The sequence below is a fragment of the Papio anubis genome, chromosome 6, assembly GCF_008728515.1.
Source record: "Papio anubis isolate 15944 chromosome 6, Panubis1.0, whole genome shotgun sequence".
Taxonomy (NCBI): domain Eukaryota; kingdom Metazoa; phylum Chordata; class Mammalia; order Primates; family Cercopithecidae; genus Papio; species Papio anubis.
Window position 1 is genome coordinate 53,880,416 of NC_044981.1, and position 23,961 is coordinate 53,904,376.

Genomic DNA, 23,961 nt, shown 5'->3' on the forward strand with positions numbered 1-23,961 from the left:
CTCAGCCGCCTTCCCGCAGCGCAGGCTCGGGACCTGCAGCCCGCCATGTCTGAGCGCCCCCCTCCACGTTGGGCTCTGGCGTGGCCAGAGCCTCCCCGACGGGCGCCGCCCCCTGCTCCCTGGCGCCAGGTCCCATCGACCGCCCGCCCAAGAGTTGAGGAATGCAGGCGACGGCTGGGAACTGGCGGGCAGCTCTGCCGCAGCCCGGTGCAGGATCCACTAGGTGAAGCCAGCTGGGCTCCTGAGCTGGATGGGGACTTGGAGAACTTTTATATCTAGCTGGATGATTGTATGTGTACCAGTCAGCACTCTGTGTCTAGCTCAAGGTTTGTAAATACACCAATGGGTACTCTGTATCTAGCTAACCTAGTGGGGACTTGGAGAACTTTTAGATCTAGCAGTGTCTACCTAAAGGATTGTAAATGCATCAATCAGCACCCTGTCAAAACGGACCAATCAGCTCTCTGTAAAATGGACCAATCAGCAGGATGTGGGTGGGGCCGGATAAGGGAATAAAAGCAGGCTGCCCAAGCCAGTCAGTGGCAGTGCTTGGGTTCCCTTCCAGGCTGTGGAAGGGTAGGTGTTTCACTATTTGCAATAAATCTTGTTGTTGCTCAGTCTTCAGGTCCATGCTGCCTTTATGAGCTGTAACACTCACTGTGAAGGTCTGCACCTTCAGTCCTGTCAGCAAGACCACGAACCCACCAGAAAGAAGGAGCTCCAGACACATCTGAACGTCTGAAGGAAGAAACTCCCGACACACCATCTTTAAGAAATGTAACTCTCACTGCGAGGGTATGTGGCTTCATTCTTGAAGTCAGGGAGACCAAGAACCCACCAATTGCAGGCACACAAGGGGTCCTTATTTTATTCAGGTAAAAAACTGAAGTCCTTACTATATCCCTGTAAATTCCCATAGCATCCGTCCCCACAGCCTCTCTGGCCCCTATCCATTCTGCCCTTTGCCCATTCTGCCCAGCCACAGTGGCCCAATAGCTAGTCTGTGAACACATCAAGCATATACTTAATCTCAAGGCTTTTGCAATCGTTCTTCTCTCTAGCTGTAATCTCTCATTACTTATTCTGAGTGTCTTGTTTCTGCAGTTGCTTTACTTACTCGACCATTGTAAAATAGTCATTCTTAACCGCACAACTCCATTATATCTTATCTTCTTTGCCTTGCCTTATGCTTTTCCTTGAAGTTACAGATACCTGATATAGATAGTATTTACTTTTTTTTAATGCTTGCATTAATCACCTAGAATATAAACTCCAAAAGAGGAGCTCTTTTATTATCTATCTAATATATCTTGGATATTTGTTCCCACCTAAATTTCATGTTGAAATGTAATTCCCTGTGTTGGAGATGGGGTCTGGTGGGAGGTATGTGGATCATGGGGTAGATCCCTCATGAATGGCTTGGGCCATCCCTTTGGTGAGAAGAGAGCTCTGGCTCTGACTTTTCACGAGATCTGGTTGTTTAAAACTATGTGGCACCTCCCCTGAACTTCCTCTCACTTGCTCCTGCTTTTGCCATCTGAAGTACCTGCTCTTGCTTCATTTTTCACCATGGGTAAAAGCTCTCTGAGACCCTCCCTCAGAAGCGCATGTCCCTATGCTTGTTGTGCAGCTGGCAGAACCATGAGCCAATTAAATCTCTTTTCTTATAAATTACTCAGTCTCAGATATTTCTTTATAGCAATACAAGGATGGCTTAATACATGTCTCTAAAGCAAAAACTGGGCCTGGTATGTAATAGGTGTTCAATAAATATTTATCGAATAAACGAATAAATACTGGGTTAAATAAAGTTTAAAGCATTATAATAGAACACTGGGTAGATGTCAATATGACAGTTTCCTTATTTACATACGGACATGGAGAGGTCTTTGTGGGCATTGGTAAGAGAGCAAACCAAATTACAGAACACTATGTAGAGTATAGCAGTATAGGATACATATGGTATATGTTTACAAATATGTCTAGAAAAATTTGAAAGCTATATATCAAATATTACATCATTTATCTTTAGAAGGCTAATTGCATGTTTTCAATTTATTATTTATAATTTTCTTTTTATTTTTTAACTATTTTTATAGGTTATTTGTATAATCACAAAAGACAACTGAATAATTCTTGTTTTCTTCATCAACTTTTAAGTTCTGGGGTACATGTGCAGGATGTGCAGGTTTGTTACATGGGTAAACGTGTGGCATGGTGGTTTGCCGCGCAGATCAACCCATCACTAAGGTACTAAGCTGAGCATTCATTAGTTCTTCCTCCTGATACTCTCCTTCCCCTTGCCCCACCGACTCGCCCTAGTGTATGTTTATATTGTTACCTCTCATGTGACCATGTGTTCTCATCATTCAGCTTCCTCATGTAAGTGAGAACATGCAGTGTTTGGTTTTCTGTTCCTGTGTTAGTTTGCTGAGGATAACAGCTTCTAGATCCATCCATGTCCCTGCAAAGGACATGCTCTTGTTTCTTTTTATGGCTGCATAGTATTCCGTGGTATATATGTACCACATTTACAACTGAGTAATTTTGACACAAAAAACGTATTGTTACATGGATATAATGTTTATATTCTTTTCACAGAATTTGAGTCACTTGAATTTCTGCTTTAACACTTAGAATTTGGAGGGTCTGTTTTCTTAAAAAATATATCTATTAACACTTTAAATCCAGTAAGTAAATGTGGAAGTTTGGGGGAAATAGTCAGCTGGAAACTCAGAATTGTTGTTAACTTTCACCAGGCCTTTGTTCACATTATTTTCATCTATAATTAATGAACAAATAATCCTGTACTATCTCTGCATTCAAAAATGATATATATGGTGCATATGTATATATGGCAAAAATCTAAGAAATGTAGCCAAATATTAGTATTGCTTACACATATGTAGTCATATCATGGTGAACTTTTTTTAGTTTCTTGATTTTGCAAGAAGAATAATAAAGAGGCTATTTACATTTTAATGTCCAAATGTGTATACAAATATAAAAATTATGCTTTAAAAATCTAATAAATAAATGGAAGTAAAACATTTTTGAATTTTTTTTAAGATTCCACAATAGATCTAGGTGTTCTTCTTATCCATATGCTGATACTACCATTGCCCAAATTCTGGCAGTTGGTCCCTTTGGGAAACAGCTAGATGAATCACTACTATACACACTTGCTGTGGTATTCAGTACCCCTCCTCAAGGGGAATTAGCCTATCTTTTGTTTTTCTTCAGTAATATTTTATCTTTAATAGACAAATAGTGATTGTATTTATTCACGGGATACAATGTTACATTTTGATGCAAACATACCTTGTGGAATGATCAAATCAGGCTAATTAACATATCTGTCATCTCAAATGCTTATCTTTTCTTCTTGGTGAGAGCATTTAAAATCCATTCTTGTAGCTATTTTGAAATATAAAGTATATTATTTTTTAACTACATTTAGTTACAATGTAGTGTAATAGCCTTTGGTAGCCATCACTGTACTCTGTATTTCTATCAGTTTGCCTTTTTAAATTACACATGTAAGTGAGATCATGCAGTATTTGTTGTTTTGTGTCTGACTTATTTCATTTAGCATAATGTCCTCTAAGTTCATCCATGTTGTCATAAATGACAAAATTTCCTGCCTTTCAAAGGCTGAATGGTATTCCATTGTTTATATATACCATATTGCCAAAATCCATTCATCTGTTGGTGGGCACTTAAGTTATTTTCAAATATTGGCTATTGTTAATAATGCTGCAGTGAATGTGGGAGTTCAGACATCTTGTTGACATACTGATATTAATTCCTTTGACTATATACTCAAAAGTGGAATTGCTGGACTGTGTAGTAATTTTAGTTTTTTAGTAACATTCATACTGTTTTCCAAAATAACTGTACTAATTTACAATACCATCAACAATGTGCAAGAGTTCCCTCTTCTCCACATCCTCATCAACACTTGTTAGTTTTCATCTTTTTGATAATAGCCAGTCTATCAGGTATAAGATAATATTTCATTGTGATTTAATTAGCATTTCTTTTTTTGAGACGGAGTCTCGCGCTGTCGCCCAGGCTGGAGTGCAGTGGCCGGATCTCAGCTCACTGCAAGGTCCGCCTCCCGGGTTCACGCCATTCTCCGGCCTCAGCCTCCCGAGTAGCTGGGACTACAGGCGCTGCCACCTCGCCCGGCTATTTTTTGTATTTCTTAGTAGAGACGGGGTTTCACCGTGTTAGCCAGGATGGTCTCGATCTCCTGACCTCGTGATCCGCCCATCTCGGCCTCCCAAAGTGCTGGGATTACAGGCTTGAGCCACCGCGCCCGGCCTAATTAGCATTTCTTTGATGATTAGAGATGTTGAGCATTTTTTCATGTATCTTTTAACCACTTTTATGTTTTCTTTTGAGAAATGTCTATTTAAGTCCTCTGCCCATTTTTAATAGGATCATTTGTTTTCTTATTATTGAGGAGTTTGAGTTCCATGCATATTTTAGATATTAGCCTTTTATCTAATGCGTAATTTGCAAATATTTTCTCCCAATCTGTGGGTTGCCTCTTTAGCCTGTTAACTATTTCCTTTTCTTCCTGCAGAAGCTTTTTAGTTTGATGCAATACCATTTGTCTATTTTTGCTGCTATTGTCTGTGCTTTTGGGGTCAAGAAATCTCTGCTCATACCCAGGTCATGATGATTTCCCCATATGTTTTCTTCTAGTAGTTTTATAGTTTCAAGTCTTATGTTATATTAAGTCTTTAATCCATTTTGAGTTGATTCTTGTGCAAGGGCTGAAATAAGTGTTCATTTTGATTCTTCTGTGTGTGCATATCCAGTTTTCCCAACAACATTTATTGAAAAGTCTGTCATTTCCCCATGGTTTGATCTTGTTATCTTTATGAAAATTTAATTGACCATAGGTATGTGAGTTTATTTCTGGGCTTTCTATCATATTCCATTGATTGATATGTCTGGTTTATGCCAGTACCATGCTGCTGGCTTTGTAATGTGTTTTAATGTCTGATACTGTGATATCTGCAGCATTATTTTTTCTCAAGATTTTTATTTGTGGCTATTTGTAGTTTCATACATATTTTACAATTTTTTATTTCAGTGAAAAATGCATTGGAATTTTCATAGGGATTACGTTGAATCTGCTTTGGGTAGTATGACCGTTTTAACAATATTAATTGTTCTAATCCATGAGCATGGACTAGCTTTTCATTTATTTGTGTCATCTTCAGGTTTTTTCAACAGTGTTTTATAGTTTTTAGTATATGGAACTTTAATTTCCTTGGTTGAATTTACTCCTACGTGTGTGTGTGCGTCAACTAACCATAGTTATGTGGGTTTATTTCTATCATATTCCATTGATTACTTCTAAATGAGTGAGTGAGTGTGTGTGTGTGCGTAAGATACTATTGTAAATGGGATTTTTTTTTTTTAATTTCTCAGGTTGTATATTGTTAGTGTATGGAAATAATATTGATTTTGTAAGTTGATATTGTATTCCTCAAATTCACTAAATTTGTTAATTTAACAATTATTTTTGGTGGAGTCTTATAGGGTTTTCTATATATAAGATCATGTCATCAGCAAACAATTTCATTTCTTCTTTTTCTATTTGAATGCTTTTTCTTACCTAGTTGTTTTGACTAGGACCTCCAGTACTATGTTGAACATAATTGATGAAAGCAGACATGTCTTGCTCCTGATCCAAAAGACTTTAACTTTTCACTGCTGAGTATGATGTTCACTGTAGGCTTGTTATATATGGTCTTTGTTGTGTTGAGAAATATTCCTTCTATAACTGATTTTCAAAAGTTTATCATGAAAGGATGTTAAATTATTTCAAATGATTTTTCTTCATCTATTGAGGTGATTATATTGTTTTTATTCTTCATTCTGTTACTATGGTGAATCACATTTTTAATTGTTTTTTACTTCCATGAATTTATTTTGTGATAGGTAGAAAACCACATCTGTAGACCTAGAAGCAGAGTGAATCTAAAAAATATTATTTATAATTATTATGAGTACACAATATGTATGTATTTTCCTGGAGTACATGCAATGTTCTGATACAGGCATATGATGTTTAATAATCACATCAGGGTATTTGGAGTATTCATTACCTCAAGCATTTATCATTTCTTTGTGTTAGGGAATTTCACTTTCATTCTTTTAGTTATTTAAAATATACAATGAATTATTATTGACTGTAGTCATCCTGTTTTGCTATTAAATACTAGGTCTTATTCATTTTATCTAACTATATTTTTGCACCCATTAACAATCCCCACTTGATTTGCATATGGTAAGCCATTCTTGCATCCCAGGAATAAATTCCATTTGACCATGGTGAATGATCCTTTTAATGTACTGTTGAATATAGTTTTTGGTATTTTGTTGAGGATTTTTGCATCCATATTCATCAGTAATACTGATCTGTAATTTTCTTTTCTGTTAGTTTCTTAGTCTGACTTTGGTCTCAGGCTAATGTTGGCCTTACAAAATGATTGTGGAAGTGTTTCCTTCTCTTCAATTTTTCGAAGAGTATGGAAATAATTATTATTAGTTCTTCTTTAAATGTGGGTAGAATACGTTTATGAAAATATCTTTTCCTGGGCTGTTCCTTGATGGCAGACTTTTCATTACTGATTTAATTTCCTTGCTCATTACTGTTCCGTTTATATTCCTAATTTCATGATTTGATCTTGGAAGGTTATGTATCAAAGCGTTTATCTATTTCCTCTCCATTGTCCAATTTGTTGGCATATAATTGTTCATCGTGGTCTCATAAGATCCTTTGTATTTTTGTATTATCAATTGTGATATCGTTTTTCATTTCTGATTTAGTTCATCTGAACCACCTCTATTCTGCCGTAGTTAATTTAGCTAAGGTTTGTCAATTTTGTTTGTCTTTTTGGAAGACCAACCCTTAGCTTTATTGATCTCTTGTATTGGTTTTCTAATTTCTGTTTCATTGATTTTTGCTCTGAAATGTTTCTTTTCTTCCACTAACTTTAGGCTTAGATTGTTCTTCTTTTACTAATTCCTTGAGAGATAACATTAAGTTGTTTATATAAAATCTCTCCCTTTCACCCTCTCTTTTGATGTAGGCATTTAGTATTACAAACATTCCTCTTAGAAACACTTTTGCTGAATCTCATGAATTTTAGTATGTTGTATTTTCATTTTTCTTTAAATATTTTTAAAATTAATTTTTAAATTTCCTCTTTGAATCAATAGTTTTTCGGGAGCATGTCATTTAATTTGCATATATTTGCTAATTTTTCTTGGTTCCTCCTGTTATTGATTTCTAGCGTCATACCTTTGTGATTGAGAAAGATATTTGATATAATATTGATCTTCTGATATTTGTTAAGATGTGTTTTGTGGTCTATCGATTTATCCTAGGGAATGTTACATGTATAATTGAGAAAAATGTATATATTGTTGCTGTTGGATGAAATGTTCTGCATATGTCTGTTAACTCCATTGGTATAAGTATAGTTCAAGTCTAATATTTTGTTATTAATTTTTTGTCTAGTTAGTAGTTCTGTTGTTGGAAGTGGGATATTAAAATTACTTACTATTATTGTGCTGCACTTATGTCTCTTTTCAGATCTCTTAATCTTTGGTTTATATATTTAGGTGCTTCCGTGTTGGGCACATATGTATTTACAATTGTTATATTATCTTGATTCATTGATCTTTTTTTTATAATATACTGACCTTCTTTATCCCTTTTTACAGTTTTTTTTTTAACCTAAAGTTTATTTGGTGTGAAATAAATATAGCTACCCCTGCTCTCTTTTATTTGCCTGGAATATCATTTTCCATCACTTCAGTTTCAACTTGTGAGTGTCCTTTAAGGTAAGATAAGTCTTCTGTAGGTCCATATAGTTGGATCTTGTTTGGTATGTATCATGGTACTGTATGTCTTTTGACTACAGAATTTAATCCATTAACCTTTAAAGTAATTATTCATAGATGAGAACTTGCTACTTCCATTTTATTGTTTTCAAGTTGTTTTCTAGATCCTACATTTTTTTCCTTATCTCTTGTTTTCTTTATTTGGGATTTGTTTGCTTTTTGTAGTGATATGTTTTGAATTTTTCAAAATATTTTGTGTATCTATTATAGGCTCATACTTTGTGGTTACATAAATCATCTTATACCTATAACAAGCTATGCCAAGTTGATAATAACTTAAGTTTGATCACTTACACAAAGTCTGTATTTTTACTCTCCTCCTTCTAAATTTAATGTTTTTGGTGTAATTCTTTACATCTTTTAATCATATGTATACTTAACAAATTATTGTAGCTGAAGTTGCTTTTAAGAATTTTGCCTTTTAACCCTTATACTAGAGAAATCCTTGATGTGTTTGCCATCATTACAATTTTAGAATCTTTTGGATTTGAAAAATGCCATTAATTTTACCAGTCCATTTTATACCTTCACATGTTTTCATGTTTCTATTTTACATTTTGCATTCTTTTCCTTCAGCTTGAAGAACTCCCTTTAGCATTTCTTATAACGCAGTTATAATGGTGACAAACTCAGCCTTTGTTTCTCTGAGAAAGTCTTTAACAGCCTTCATTATTTAAAGACAGGTTTGCTAGGTATACTATTCTTGATTGGCAGGTTTTTTCTTTCAGAATTTTGAATATATTATCCTACTCCCTTGAGCTTTCAAGGTTAATGCTGAGAATTTTGCTGATAGTTTTATCAGAGTTCTCTTAAATGTGACAATTCAGTTCTCCCTTACTGCTTTCCATACTCTACCTTTAAGTTTTGACAGTTTTGTTATGATGTGCCTTGATGTGGGTTTCTTTTCCTTTTTAAAATTTTAGATTCAGGGATACATGTGCAGATTTGCTGCAGGGACATATTGTGTGGTGTTGTGCTTCTGTTGATCCCACCACTCAGATAGTGAACATAGTATCTAATAGGAAGTGTTTTTTTTTAGCTCTTGGACCCTTCCTTTTCCCTTTTTGGAGCACACGGTGTCAATTGTTTCTGTATTTATGTCTGTGTGTACCTAATGTTTAGCTCCTACTTATGTGAAAGAACGTGCAATATTTGTTTTTCTGTTTCTGTGTTAATTTGCATAGGATAATACCTTCCCGTAGCCTATCCATGTTGCTGAAAAAGACATGATTTTGTTCTGTTTTATGGCTTCACAGTATTTCATGATATATAGGTACTTGGTGTGGATTTATCTGGATTCATTTTATTTGGTATTCTTTGGGATTCCTGTATCTGGCTTTCTATTTTATTCCCCGGTACTGGGAAATTTTCTGCCATTATATTTTGAATATGTTCTGTGCTTGTCTCTCTCTCCTCCTTCTAAACACCTATAATGTGTATATTGCTCTGATTGAGGGTGTCAGTATGTCTCTTAAGATGTATTCGTTCTTTTTCATTCTTTTTCCTTTTTGCTACTCAGATTGGATGATTTCCAGTGACTTGTCTTTGAGTTCATTGATGTTTTACTTCTGCTTAATCTCATTTGCGGGTGAACCTTTCTGTTGATTTTTTCAGTTTAGCTTAATATTCTTCAGCTCTAAGATTTGATTGATACTTTTATGTACTTTCTGTTTGTTAAAGTTCTCAGTTTGTTTTTGCATTTCTCTCTGGACCTTAGTGACAGTCTTTATAATCATTTTAAATTCTCTGTTAGGTAAATTACATCTCTTTCATTCACTTGGGTCAATTTTTGAACATTTATTTTGCTCTTTATTTGAAATATATATTTCTTGTTTCTTTAGTTTCCTTGACTCTGTGTTGTTTTCTGCACATTGGATAAGACAGCTGCCTTTCCCAGTCTTATCAAACAGGACCTGTGTAGAAGAAAAGTACCACTAGTCCATTTGACAAAAAATTTTAACGTGCTTCTCAAAGCTTTGTGTTTGTCCAGGCCACTGTTTCTGTTATTGGTGACTCCCAGGAGATTGGGATATGCCATGTCCTATCAATACTCTGTGAACTGTAAGATAGAGGCCAGACTTTCAAAATGTGGCGTGGCCAGAAATTTCTAATGCGAGTGTTAGATGTGTGTTCCAGTTCCTTCTATCCTCATGTTGAAGTTGGGTGCAGGTGTTATTTCTCCATTCTCTCTGCACGAAGCCAGGGAGAGGTTCTATGGAAACTGCCTGTATTTGTGTTCAGGCCACACTTTTTGATTCTGGGAACATAGCTTTTGGAAGTGGAGCCATTGTTTGTCTATGTCTTTGTTATCTGCGATCTAGAGTAAGTTAGGAATGCAAAGCCCCACCACTCCCAAGCCTGTTAAGAATTCAGTCCTTTGGGTGGGAACTATAGAGTCGTGACACTTAATTTGTGAACAAACTCTTTTCAAGAATAGGTAGACTGTAAAATAATGGAAGAAATAAATAGACCTATAGAAGTTGTGACACTTGGTGTGTGAACAAACTCTTTCTAGGAAAAATAGGCTGGGGACATGCCAACTTTCTGCTTAGTCTACCTGAGAGCTACTATTAGTCTGCATTGTTAGCTCCCTGATGCAAGCTGGAGGTTAAGCTGTCTAGTTGTCACTGGATGAGTGTGCAGTAAGCTGCTAGAGAGAAAACAAAAAACAAACAAACAAACAAAAGGAGCTGTGCATTCTAGCCCCTGTTCTATACTGCTCCCAAGAGATATTGCTCCTGGAAGAGTTTGCATGCCTGTTTAAAACCACCTCTTTGTTCTGTGATCTAGGGAGACTTGTAGATGCCTAGTCTCTTCTGCTCTTAGAGCCAGAAGTTTTGGGATATAGTATTTCTGGTAAATGCTGTAAAAGTTAGAGCATTTTGTGGGTGAACACACTCCTTCCAGAGAGAATTGGGAGAACTAGGATTATTGCCAAGTTGAGCTGGAGGAAGAGTCTCAGGAAGTGCTAAGCTGCTGCTCAGGCTGTTAGAGAGCTACTTTTTGCTTGCCCCTTTAACTCTCAGATGGTGTTAGTTAGAAACCAGACTATCAAGTAGCCACTAGGGGAGTATGCTGTAAACCTTCCAGGGAGAAACAGGTAGTGGTACTTTTGAGTCCTGTCTCTGTGCTAATTCACAGTATTAAAGCCCCTGAAAAAGTGCTTGCACACACATATAAAACTGCCACTTTTTTCCTGTGGTCTAAATAAACTTGTGTAAGCCTAATTCTCTAACTCTCAGAGTTGGTGAATTAAAGAGCCAAACTGTTGGGCACCTTATAACTAGGGTGCTATATGTGAGGTCCCAGTCTTCTCCACAGGGAGAATCTGAGTGTTAGTGATTTCAGTTATATGGTGAAGTACCTGGAAACGGGTCCATGCTCAAGTATGCCTCAGATTTGTCTACCCATTTGAAGTGCATGTTTGGGTTTTGTTTATTTGGATTTTTTTTTTTTTTTTTTGAAACAGAGTCTCGTTCTGTTGCACAGGCTAGAGTGCAGTGGCACAATCTCAGTTCACTGCAGCCTCCGCCTCCCTGGTTCATGTGATTGTCCTGCCTCAGTCTCCTGAGTAGCTGTGACTACAGATGCGCACCACCATTCCCAACTAATTTTTGTATTTTTGGTAGAGACGGGGTTTCATTATGTTATCCAGGCTGATCTAGAACTCCTGGACTCAAATAATCCACCAGCCTCGGCCTCCCAAAGTGCTGGGATTAAAGGCGTGAGCCACCTCGCCCGGCCATGCATGTTTTCTTTCTTGCCTGCTAGGCAGGAGTCTCTCAACTTATTTCTGACTTTCTCTCAGAGGTGGTGGATGTTCATTCATTTGTGGTACTGGGAATTTTTGGGGCTTCCTGTTCTGCCATGTTGCTGACATCCGTCTAAGGAAAACAGTTTAAAGAAAGTTCATCACCAAGTAACAGTAGATACATCTGGGTATCTTAAATACAAATACTTTTCTTTCTTTCTTTCTTTCTTTCTTTCTTTCTTTCTTTCTTTCTTTCTTTCTTTCTTTCTTTCTTTCTTTTCTTTCTTTTTTTTTTCTTTCTTTTCTTTCTTTCTCTCTCTTTCTTTCTTTCTCTCTTTCTCTCTCTCTTTCTCTCTCTTTCCTTTCTCTTTCTCTCTCTTTCTCTCTCTTTCTTTCTCTTTCTTTCTTTTCTCTCTTTCTCTCTTTCTCTCTCTCTCTCTCTTTCTCTCTTTCTCTTTCTTGCTTGCTTGCTTTCTTTTTTTTTTTCTCTTTTCTTTTTTTTTGAGTTTCACTCTTGTCGCCCAGGATGGAGTATAATGGCACGATCTCGGCTCACTGAAACCTCCGCCTCCTGGGTTCAAGCGATTCTCCTGCCTCAGCCTCCCGAGAAACTGGGATTACAGGCATGCACCACCGTGCCCAGCTAATTTTTGTATTTTTAGTAGAGACAGAGTTTCACCATGTTGGCCAGGCTGGTCTCGAAGTCCTGAGCTCAGGTGATCCACCTGCCTCAGCCTCCCAAAGTGCCAGGGTTACAGGCGTAAGCCACTGCACCTGGCTACTTTTGTTTCTTATATTTTCCAAATGCTATATATGTAAGTACCAAAACTTTACAATTTAAAAACTATTTTGAAAAGGAAAAGATCATTATAACAGTTATAGATCTGTTTTCGGTAGCCTTAGCAACTTATTAACAATCCTTTTATGTTACTGTTAGACATCTCCCCCATGGAATGTCCAGAGCCCCTTTCCAGTGTATCATTGAGAGGACTGGCCTTACAAAATTGCCCAATCTGGAATTCAGCAGGACCATACACTACCTCCGTTAAGTCATCTCTCTGAAAGACAATGTTGGCAGTGTCTGGCCACAATTCAAAGGTTACTACCTTCTATAAAAAAGAGGACTAAAACATTAAATGTGAATACAAATGTATAATGTTTTGAGGTGATCTGGTAAGATGTTGGTCTTCCTTCATTTAGTAATAACCTTGCTGAATCAGCAGGTACATAACGTCTTTTCACGGTGATAATTAGAATGTGCACTATAATAGTAACATAAAATGGGAAACAGAGAGCAGCAAACGAGTTTGGAATTTAAAGGAGTTAAGAATGCTTTTTAATAGTTCATTTTAATTATGGTCTTAGAGATGTAACAAACTTCTGAAAATCAGACCCAACTAATAGAGTAACACAACCATCAACAAAACACAACCACGGAGACTTGCTCAATTTTAGCTGAAAGGGGAGAGCACTGTCTCAGCCAAATTGGACTGATATGATTGAGTATATTAATTTACCCAAAAAAGAAAGAATATGACATATACCTTCTTATCATGAAGAGGGATACATGCGATTTATTCTAATCCGATACCATTAAATATTCAGGCTATATAGAATGAATTATGGAACTAATCCTCTTTAAACATTTTTACCTGCCATTTTTATGTTAGCATACCTACGTTAAGATAGTGGCTAGCATTTAGCTTTTTTTTTTTTTAATAAGTAAATAAATTGGTGATATCATTAATACTTCCATTAATATGATTGTTTAAAAAATAAATAATAAATGAATCCATTCTTGATTTCCTGCTAGATTGAGGGCCAGAACTTAATACTAATCCTCTAAGGCAATCCAATCTTATTTTTTAGAGCTGTTTTTGTTCTCTTGAAGACAGACAGCCTGTCTTCCCAAATGATGACATGAGCCAAAGGAATGGCTGTTTAATCATAGTTTTTAACTTAATCAGTGGATTGAATGATTTTGTATATAGAGCACTGAATTGTGAGCCTTGTGCCTTGATAAATGGTGACAACCAACACCAAGTCACACAAAACAAAAGTAAGAATTCATTCCTACTCCTTCTAAACCTGCCCATCATCTCAACTGGTCTCCAGATCCTGGAAATTTTAAATTCTGACATTTCTTGTACCTGCCATTTTCTCTTCATCATTGCTACTTTTAGTTCAGCCCTTGTCATTCTCCCCTAAACTACTGACATAGCTTCGTGACAGGCAATTTACCTTGTTTCCAAACCATCTTCCATAGCATTGCTTAAGCAATTTTTCAAAACCCAACCAGGTTACTCCCTTTTGGAACTCACCAAAAGCCTCTCTTTCTTCTGTTAGTCTTCTTGGTGAAGCATAAAAGGCCACCCATAATTAGCACTTATATTTTCCTCTTCATCCACTGAGTCTCAGTAATGTTAGTCCATCTGAAGTCCGCAGAACAAACCTCAGAGTCTTGCCTCCTTGTGGTTTCTCAGCTTCTCCCGATTTTGGCTGCCTTGTCCCTCCACTCCTGGCCACACCTCATCAGGCTGTTAGTGAGGAGTTTGATGGGCAAGTTATGGTGAGGTGATCAAGTAAACCTAATTATTATTATTATTATTTTATTATTTTGGTGCAGTCCTCCAATAAAAAACCGCAAGAGTATTTTTAAATTTCTCCAAAAAATACTGCATCATGTCTGTTTTTATTACTCGGTGTCTGAGAACTCTGTTTACAGATCTTTTAGCCAAGAAACTCATGACATATGTATGTATTCTTTTCAGAAATGTCAATTTTAGGTTGGCTAGATCTGAAAAGACTCCTCCAGACAGTAGCATGCTACAAAAGTTTTAAGTAGACAGATATAGTGGCAATGCAAAGGTGATTGGAGGAAGTCGAATGTCATTGAACAAAAGATTTAAACAACTTTATGTTCCAAAAAGAAATGCCCTTTAATATGAAGTGTTTTTTACTGATTTATCAGAGTTTTATTTAATATTTTTTCTTTTTTTCTCTTTTTTTATGTAGCTTAATTTGTATTCTAGTTTATCCAATTCATGCAACTAGTGTCTGTTCCTCATTTTTGTTTTTGTAGAGTCTTTGACACAAAAGTCTTTTAGTAAATATTACATGTCTTTTGCCAAGGTGTGAGATCTAGTGCATTTAACTGTCATGAGAATGATACGTTAGCTAAAACAAAGTTTATCAAAAGCAATTACATCAATTTAGGGAATTTTGAATGGGAATTTCAGAGCCTTTGGATGCCTCAGTAGCAGCTGTGGATGTGCTTACAAAGCCCAATAAGTAGAGCTTAGGACTACTCGTGAAAATTCCCACCAGAGCAGCTGTACTTTCTTCTGTTTCATTTATATATTACAACATTTTACTTGAAATGTAGAATACATTTTAAAATCAGGCACACATTATAATTAGAAACTATCAAAATTGATAATTCTATCTCTAAAATGTTCTGATTCAATAGCAGCTTTCATTTAAATGAAAGTATTATTTTCATTGACATTAAATTGGGCTTTATTAATTTGAGGTGTCTATAATTTGCTTGGGGTAAAATTGTGTTATCTGTTTACTCAACTTATTGAAATTTAGTACTTCCTGTGCTATCTTTGTCCCTAATAGAAATTACAGATATTGTTATATAACATTTTATTTGTGGAAGTTCTCTCAAATTAGGGTCTATGATAATCACTACACTGAAACGACAGTATTTTTAGACTTACTTGATATTTACTTCTGCAATGATAAAGCATATATATTACTTTATCACAAATTTAAAACATTTTGACAAGTATGTTTTAACATACTTAATTTCTTTATATTCTTTTAAAAATGTTTTGCCCTTAAAATATTATTCTGAGAAGGAGTCTATACACAAAGAGGACTGATGGCTCAATGAACAGGCATTCAATGGTAATACAGCTGATATTATTTTGTTTTGGATAAGCAGCCATATGACCACAGGTGCTTTCTATACCTATAAGTTATGGACCTCAGCAGCTGTACTTGTTTGGCAAAGATTAGCACTAGTCACTGAGTCTTACATTCAGGATCTGTGTATCACTGCACTCTAGAAAATCATAATTATATCACCTTCCTTGAACAGAAAGATATGTTACTCTCTTCCTTTGTTTCGTAAGTTTATTTTCCTTGTGTTTTTTGTTCTTAAACTCAGTACTTAGATGCTTTACTAAGTATGTGGTTTTTGCTGCCCCAAGATCCCTTCAGCTGCTTCTTCTAATACCATAATTTTCCTTCATGATGCACCCCTTCTGCACCATCAGATTCTGTGCTTTGAATAGGGCCAACTCCACTGACAACCTATATCTATGATACTGGACATGGGGTAAGTTCCTTTTGTAAAACTCATTGGCACTTGACACATCTAGAACTGATGTAACTTAATTCTGCAACTTTAATAGGAAAAGAATCACACTTTCTACTCTGCTTTCTGAGAGAGAAGGATGTTTGCCAAGGACTTCACAGCCATCTTCCCACCAGAAGGAAATAGCCTTTCTGGGAATAGAACTGGTAGAGAAGAATGCAGCTAAGAAACAGGAGGAAACAAACAACTTAGACCCAGAAAAAAACAGTTTAAAACACGCCCAAATTTAATTCTTCCCCTGGACTCTTCAACTATGGTAGTAACCAAGTCTGTCCTAGCTTAAGTCCTTTTAAGTTGGCTTATATCAAAAAGAACAATTATCTTGGTAGAAGTCATTAGGAAAGTTTAATGACTCAATCCCTTGAAATGAAGAAAAGATTGATTAATTTTATGATATTATAATCATTCTGTTATGTAATAATTAATTCAGTGAATGTAATATAATCCTTTTTTTGTGTGATGTAAGCCCCTCATATACATACTTTATATTACAGCAAGCATTAACACAATCAACACATTTTACAGAGGAGTGAATAACTTCCAAAGTTAAGTCCCTCATCTAGATCTACAGAGAAAAGCAGTGTTATAATTTTTGTTTGTTGGACTCTAGAGTCTGTGTTTTTCCATTACGCCTGCGGAAAACGAAATATAGTATAACTTCTCTACTAGCATAAAATAAACATGAACAATATGCAATCAAAAACTCAGTTGTGTAACTGCACAAATACTTCTCTCCCATCCCTATATCTTCTTAATTTCTTGCTGAAGCAGCATTTTATATTTTTTTTGAGCGTTCATTATAGAAAGGCTTCCAGGTGATTTAAAAATAGAAGTCTCATGGCACCCCGAGTAAGATGATATGCTGTAGGTTTACATGAAGAAGGTCATAGCCAAACTAAGACATAAGATAAATAAGTCCCTTCATTGAAACTAGGAAAAAAAATAGTTGTCAAGGGATGAGCACAAATGTAGATGATTACTTTCCAGTGGAACATGGAATTTCTGCATCACTGGGAAGAGTTTTTTTTTTTTTTCTTTTTTTTTTAACACTGTAGCTGTATTTGAAGGATATTAGATACTGTAGCTGAAGTGGCATAATTTTTAAGCATACTGGGGTTTGTGGCACATGTAATACAACATAGTTTGGGAAGCAGCTTCCCAGTATGTATGAGGTATATCAGGCTAATTCTAGTATAACTTGGATTTCGCATACATTTTCCAGGGCTATTATGCCTTTTCTGCTTTTCTGTTTCCTCAAATGACATGAAATTGCCTTAATGAGGCTAATTAAAAAAGTGGAAACTGAGTATGCCCAAGTGTCTGTGAAAATTTGGGGTCATATTTGGGAGGCTTTTAAGTAGTGTAGTATTTTAGTTAAGGAAAGTAAACCTTTTTCATGAATGTGCAGATTATGTATCATTTCTCTTAGTATTTGGCTCATGGGCTTTCTCCGAGGCATAATATCCTACTATCCAAGACCAGCACCCTCAGGAGAATAATTGAATTTGAATATAATTAGAACAGTTCACAGCTTAGGAAACACTAGGGAGGAAATGATGACCCAGGAAGCTGACTTGAACTGGTAATGCCTTTAGGAAGCAAACACCGAGGCTGAAGCCTTATTCTGTACAGTTACTGTTAAGAAAGTTGTCAGAAGAAACACATCTGCTTTTTTTTCCAGGTGAACAGCCGTGAGTTGTCCAGCATGATAGTGCTTATTTTCTTGGGTAAGTGAATGGTGCCTCTGGTTTATCTGAATTATTCATAATACTAATTCTTTGTAAACTGAACACTATCACACTTAAGCTTAACAGGAGTTTATAATATGAAGTACCAAGTAAATTACAAATTTATGCTTTACCATGGTTTATTCCTGTTGCAAAAATGTATGCTCACTTTTACTCATTTATTTCTAACTCTATGGATAATGCAGAATATGATAATTGCATTAATCTCTCAGCTTGTTTCTGTCTTATTGTATAAAGTAACCCAATGACTTTGAGTTATTTATTAGGATTGATGGAATTCACACATGTGTTAGAACCTTTTAGAAATAAAACCTTCCAGTATCTTTTTACAAGTTATAAGATGAAAAATTTCAAACTATTATCTATTTTATTCATTTTGCTTTGAAATTAATAAAAATAAGATTAATTTAAACCATTCAGTTTACCTACAGTGTTAATATTTGCTAACTAGAAGTAATTTAGTGAAATAAAACAAATTAACACCATATCAAAATGCTTCATATTTTGATTAATTTTTATGATCTAGAACTCAAGTGTGGACTTACTTCTCATGTATTGGATCCGATGAATGTATTATAAGATGTTGGTGAAAAATAATTTATTTTTATTTAATGCAGAACCCATGGAAATGTATTTGCTAGATGTGTGACTGGAGAATATTTTATAGCTTCTTTAGCATTTGGTAGAATCTATAAACTGAATTCAGAAAAGGAATGATTGTAATTGTAGCTAGATAGTAATTTTTAAAATATGACATTTTACCTTTAAACTAATATACACTTGATGAATAAAGGCATACTTGTGGGCAGGAAAGCAAAGTTTACTTTAAATTGTACTGAACATAAAAGGAGAGTCATATCAAGTCAAGGAAACAAGTTAAGAAGGAGAGAAATCCCTTATATATTTTCAGTTTTTCTTTGGTTTAAGTAATAGTCTTCCATTGTTCCAGACTTTCGCTTTTTGTAATTATTCCTAAAATATTTTCTTATTTTTATAAAGATTGTTAATATTTCTAAAGTTCTTTTTTTGTTGTAAAGAGAAATATAGGAAACTATAATTTTTATAGATCAGGCAGCAACATAATGAAGCTCACAAAATACATTACAGACTCATTATGACCTCAGTTGAAAAGGCAATGGCCTCTTATTTTCATCTTTTACTTCTAAATTAACTTGACGCCAGGTTGCATGAAGGAGGGAAATAATTTCTTAACATTGTTAGAACTAAAATTATACTATTTGATAGGTTGTACCAACATTTCCCATATTATATTTTTTAGAATGCTTGTTTGACATTAAATAGGTCTTATAATGAGGAAAATGTCTGTTGGCAAAGAAATGTGGAAAACAATGAATTTTAAAAACTCAGACCATTTAATAGGATAATGAGTCCTATACGTCTTTAAAAGAGTGATATAATTTGCAGCATTATCCAAAAATAGAAGTTATTTTTCATTAAGCATTACAGGAAAATTCTTGAAAAATCCTAGGTTAAATATAAAACCACAAATCATAGTCAGGAATGAATAAGGCAAATTTTGGAAAGGTAAAGTTATATTTCTGATTCTTGTGGACCAAATCATTGAGGTGGTTTTCTTAGCTGAGTCAATATTTTGTCTGAGTAGAAGGTGTGGAAAATCCTATAAAATAATCTATTAAGTAGCTTGTTCAACCAAAAACTGAAAATGTGTAAGGAAGTAAAACATAATTGGGGAAGATAACATGTAGTATTTCCAAGTGATTATTACTCTGAAGTACTGATGAAATTTTGATATATCCAGGAAGTTATCACTTATAAGATTCTTGAGGGGGCTTTTCACAAGATATAATGATTAATGGCATTAATAACCATTTTCTTATAAGTTGAGTTTATGACTTCAAATTCCTATTTCTGGGTCTTTGGAAAACTGGATTTGACCAAGTAACTTTGGGCTAGGATCAAAAGGGTCGTCTTTTTCTTTCTCTGGGCTTGCCAACTAAAGAGTACAAGGGCTTGGCTAGATGTGGTTGTCCATGAACACATGAGAAAACAGAAAGCTGATATGTCCATTTCCACTCCAGCCCTCAGCAAGGAAAATGTTACCAAGCTACACCCATGGGCCTAATCTCCAAGTGCAGTGACCCAGCAAGTAGTACATATGGTCCAATCAGTTGTCTTGGATTCTTCTTATAAGATGAGATTTGGAAAGAGGTAAGATTTAAAAAAAAAAGATTTCAAGGCCTTACTTGAAGCTGATCACTCTATATTGTCACAGGTGATTCATGATTAACAACAGCGTTTAAAAATTCAAATAATTTCACTCTTATTTAGTTATAGCTTGACTCTCTTGATGACAGTTACTGTAACTGTCTCTGTAACACAACTGCAATCCCCATTTTTTTTCTATTAATTGATTTGGCTAGTGTCAGTTCATATGTTTGCAGAATCAATTTGACTAACTTGTGTAACACATTAAATTAACATTGCTATTTTCTTGATTGTTTTTGGAAAATTTGCTGTATTTCTCCTCTAGCAAAAGTAACTTGTAAATATCTGGAAGGTATTATTTTTTTTAGATGTTATCAGTTATTTATACATATCTTATATATAAACAACTAATAAGTTGGGTATACGTCAGTATTCATTTATTGAATACCTATACTGCATAATTGTGTTTGATGACAAAATACAGTTGTAAATTATCCTTAATGTCTGTGGGTGAAGCTGTACAATCCAGTGGTGGAAACAAGCACATGAATATATACACTACGGAACAGTAAATTCTGTAATTGGGGGATCCCTACAGTTCTAGTAAGTGGATGAAAGATGTCAAATTCATTTTGGGTGTGGAAAAAGGGGAGGATAGAATTCAAGTAAAGTTTCCAGAAAATAGCTAATAATTGTGTTCAGTTTTAAACAACAAAAAGGGTTATTCCAGAAGAAAAAGAAAGAAAATGATCATCAGGAACCAGACAGTATGTACACAGAGGTGTAAGACAACATGGATCATTTGGGAAATGATAAATGCTTGAGGTCTTCCAGATTGCACATGGTGAGGAATATGAGAGCTCTGATATGAGAAATCATTTAAAGGATATAAACAGAAAAATGGCAAGACTAGAATAGTGCATTAGGTAGATTAGGAGTTATACAGAGCCTATCTGAATAAGGTTCTGAATAAGATTCAAACTGGAGGTAGACTGACTAATAAGTTAAACAAATGCTCAAAGTGAAAGTCAACAAATTTAGCAAGAATGAATATGGGAGAGTGAAGTTGAGGATGGAAAATAGTCCACCACAAAACCAAGATTTCTAGTTTTGGTGCTTATGTTAATTGTGGCATTATGGATGAAGTAGAGTGGACCACAGTGGAACAATGGTGATGAAGACCCTGTGAAAGTGTTTCTGAAACATTCAGGTAGAGACAACAATTACGTATCTATGACTGGAACACTGGAAATACTGAGATTGAATTATACATTTGAGAATCATCAGACTTTAGTTCAAACCATAAGAGTACATGGAATTTTCTGCAGAGAATGTATAAAATGAAAATAGAAGAGGTCTGAGAAGAGAACCTAAGCTAAAATTATACTTTACTAGAAAAGTAAAATGATCCTGGGAAGAATTTTAGCTGTGGTCAGAAAATACAAAGTGGATAAATATCAAGAGAACAAGAAGGGAGGACTGGCAAAGGAAAAGTTTCAAAAACAAAAAGTCAACAAAATGCTCAATGGCGAGATAAATTTTAAAACCATTAAGTTAGACTTTAAAGGGGTGGAGACATTTTTAAGAGCAGTTTTAATGGAACAATAGTAATAAAAATAATTTATAATTGAAGAATAGATGATGAGAAGTCAAAATGAGCAAATTTAAAGTAATTCATTTAAGAATCTATAGAAAGAAGTATAGATCTACAGCTAGAGAGGAGGTTAAGGTTATTCCCACCATCAATAATTTCACTACATGTTGTTTTCCATAATTCTGCTCCTTATCATGAATAACTTATATTTGAAGAAAATGGATGCCAAACTTATATTACAAACTTGTTTTTGTTGTTGTTGTTATTCAAGCTTTGGGGCTAAGCTTGGAAAATGAATACACTTCCCAAACCAATAATTGCACATATTTAAGAGAGCAATGCCTACATGATGCAAATGGATGTAAACATGCTTGGAGAATAATGGAAGATGCCTGCAATGATTCAGGTAAACAAGTTGCTAAGAATACACTTAAATGATTTATTTTTACTAAGATAAAAATAGGATTTGATATTTCGTCATTATCCTAAGAACTAAGTTTTTCCCTAAGTATCTTACTCAGTCTTGACCTCCAATCGATTCACTTTTAATCATGTATTAGCAAATTTAATTATAAAAGGATTTTCTTAATTACTAAAGTGCTTTAATTACTGATTGCTGAGGGCAGCATTATTCAAGATTTCAGATTATTTTCTTACCTTTCACGCCATGTATAATGCTACAATTTTACGCATTCTTCTCAGAACCATGGCAGTATTTTTTTCAAATAAAAGGTTATTTTGATTATATATGTCAATGATAAAATGAAAAATAGATTTATTTATATGGTGTGTATTTGTCCATGTATAATAAATGTATTTATATTCTTCCGGCAATACAATGGTAAATTGTCAAGAACAGAAATGTAAGCCTCAGATTTTGTTTTTAGCTTGTGCTACCTTCCAAACATTTGTGAGGAGGTTCAAGAGTTGAGAATAATGGCGAGCGGTGGCTCAAGCCACCAGCACTTTGGGAGGCGAGGCAGGCCCGGATCACGAAAGTCAGGAGATGAGACCATCCTGGCTGATGCTGCTACCTTCCAAACATTTGTGGGGAGGTTCAAGAGTTGAGAATGTGAATATTGGAGAGTGACTGCTATTTTCTTTTTTTCTTTTGTTTTTCTTTCTTCTTTTTTTTTTTTTCAGACAGAGTATAGCTCAGTTGCCAGGCTGGAGCTTGGCTCATTGCAACCTCCGCCTCTCAGGTTCAAACAATTCTTTTTCCTGCCTCAGCCTCCAGAGTAGCTGGGACTATAGGTGCACGCCACCACATAGTAATTTTTGTATTTTTAGTAGAGACAGGGTTTTACCATCTTGGCCAGGATGGTCTCAATTTCTTGGCCTCGTGATCTGCCCGCCTCGGCCTCCCAGAGTGCTGGGATTACAGGTGTGCGCCACTGTGCCCGGCCTGTATTTCCTTAAAAAGAAAAAATATATATATTTTGAATATTCAAGTAGCTAAATAAGCATTGAATGAGAGCATTATAGTAAGACTCCTTTCACTAAAAGTAAATAGAATAAACTCTATAGTAGAACATAGTCAATTTATACAGTAGAACATTGTATAATCTATTTATTTTGATGATTAAACTTCTTGCTGCATTTTATAAGGCAATTTAAAATATGCTGTCAAAATATTATATTTAGGTGTCACAAATAGTAACTTATTTATTAATTTCAGTTTACAAATAGCAAATCATTTGCAGTAAATTGCAATAATATTTGCATAATTATTTTATGTATGAAGCTGAAATATACATATTCTCAAATGTACAAATGAAATAAACTCAAGTATTTTTATTCAGAATAATTAAAAGAAAATGTTCAGGTAGAGGAATATATATTTTTAAATTAATGCAGAAAAAGAAATATTGGTAATTATGAAAGACTTATTCAATAATATTTGTTGAGTGCTATGTGCCAGGACCACATAATTTTTAATGATAAATTTAAAGCCGCCTGCACTCCTCTTACTATAGTCTTACAATGACATGAAAATGAAAGATCAGATTATGACAAAATAGCTAATAAAATAGATAAGCTGATAAAACACTTAAGATTAGAGAGCATTCTGGTCACCTCGTGTAAAAGTAGCCTTATTTTTACTGAAAAGCAAGAAATGATGTTCTAAGTAGGAAAAAGCTATTTTGAAATGCAGCAAGTTTTAATATAGAAAGTACATTATGGAAAATATTCAATGAAAATACATGTTTTTTTTTAAAAAGTCACTTATATGGGCCTCCTGCAGCAACCCCAGATAATCTTACCATATTAATTAATTATTCAGATTAATATGTTAAAAGTCCTTTGGGGAGGAAGAGTCCAAAATTATAATAAGATTTGTATCTATAGTGTTATGTGTTTG

At 34.9% G+C, this 23,961-nt stretch overlaps 1 protein-coding gene across 1 annotated transcript in view; it reads left to right on the plus strand.

The window, feature by feature from the left end:
- The first annotated feature begins 460 nt into the window (after window positions 1-460).
- GFRAL (GDNF family receptor alpha like) overlaps window positions 461-23,961 on the plus strand; it is an 81,669-nt gene continuing 58,168 nt past the window's right edge. Inside the window, exons 1-3 of the mRNA XM_021937485.2 lie at window positions 461-875; window positions 17,752-17,797; window positions 21,871-22,005. Coding sequence (XP_021793177.2) covers window positions 17,776-17,797; window positions 21,871-22,005 — 157 coding nt within the window. The 5' untranslated portion in view covers window positions 461-875; window positions 17,752-17,775. The remainder of the gene's footprint in view (window positions 876-17,751; window positions 17,798-21,870; window positions 22,006-23,961) is intronic.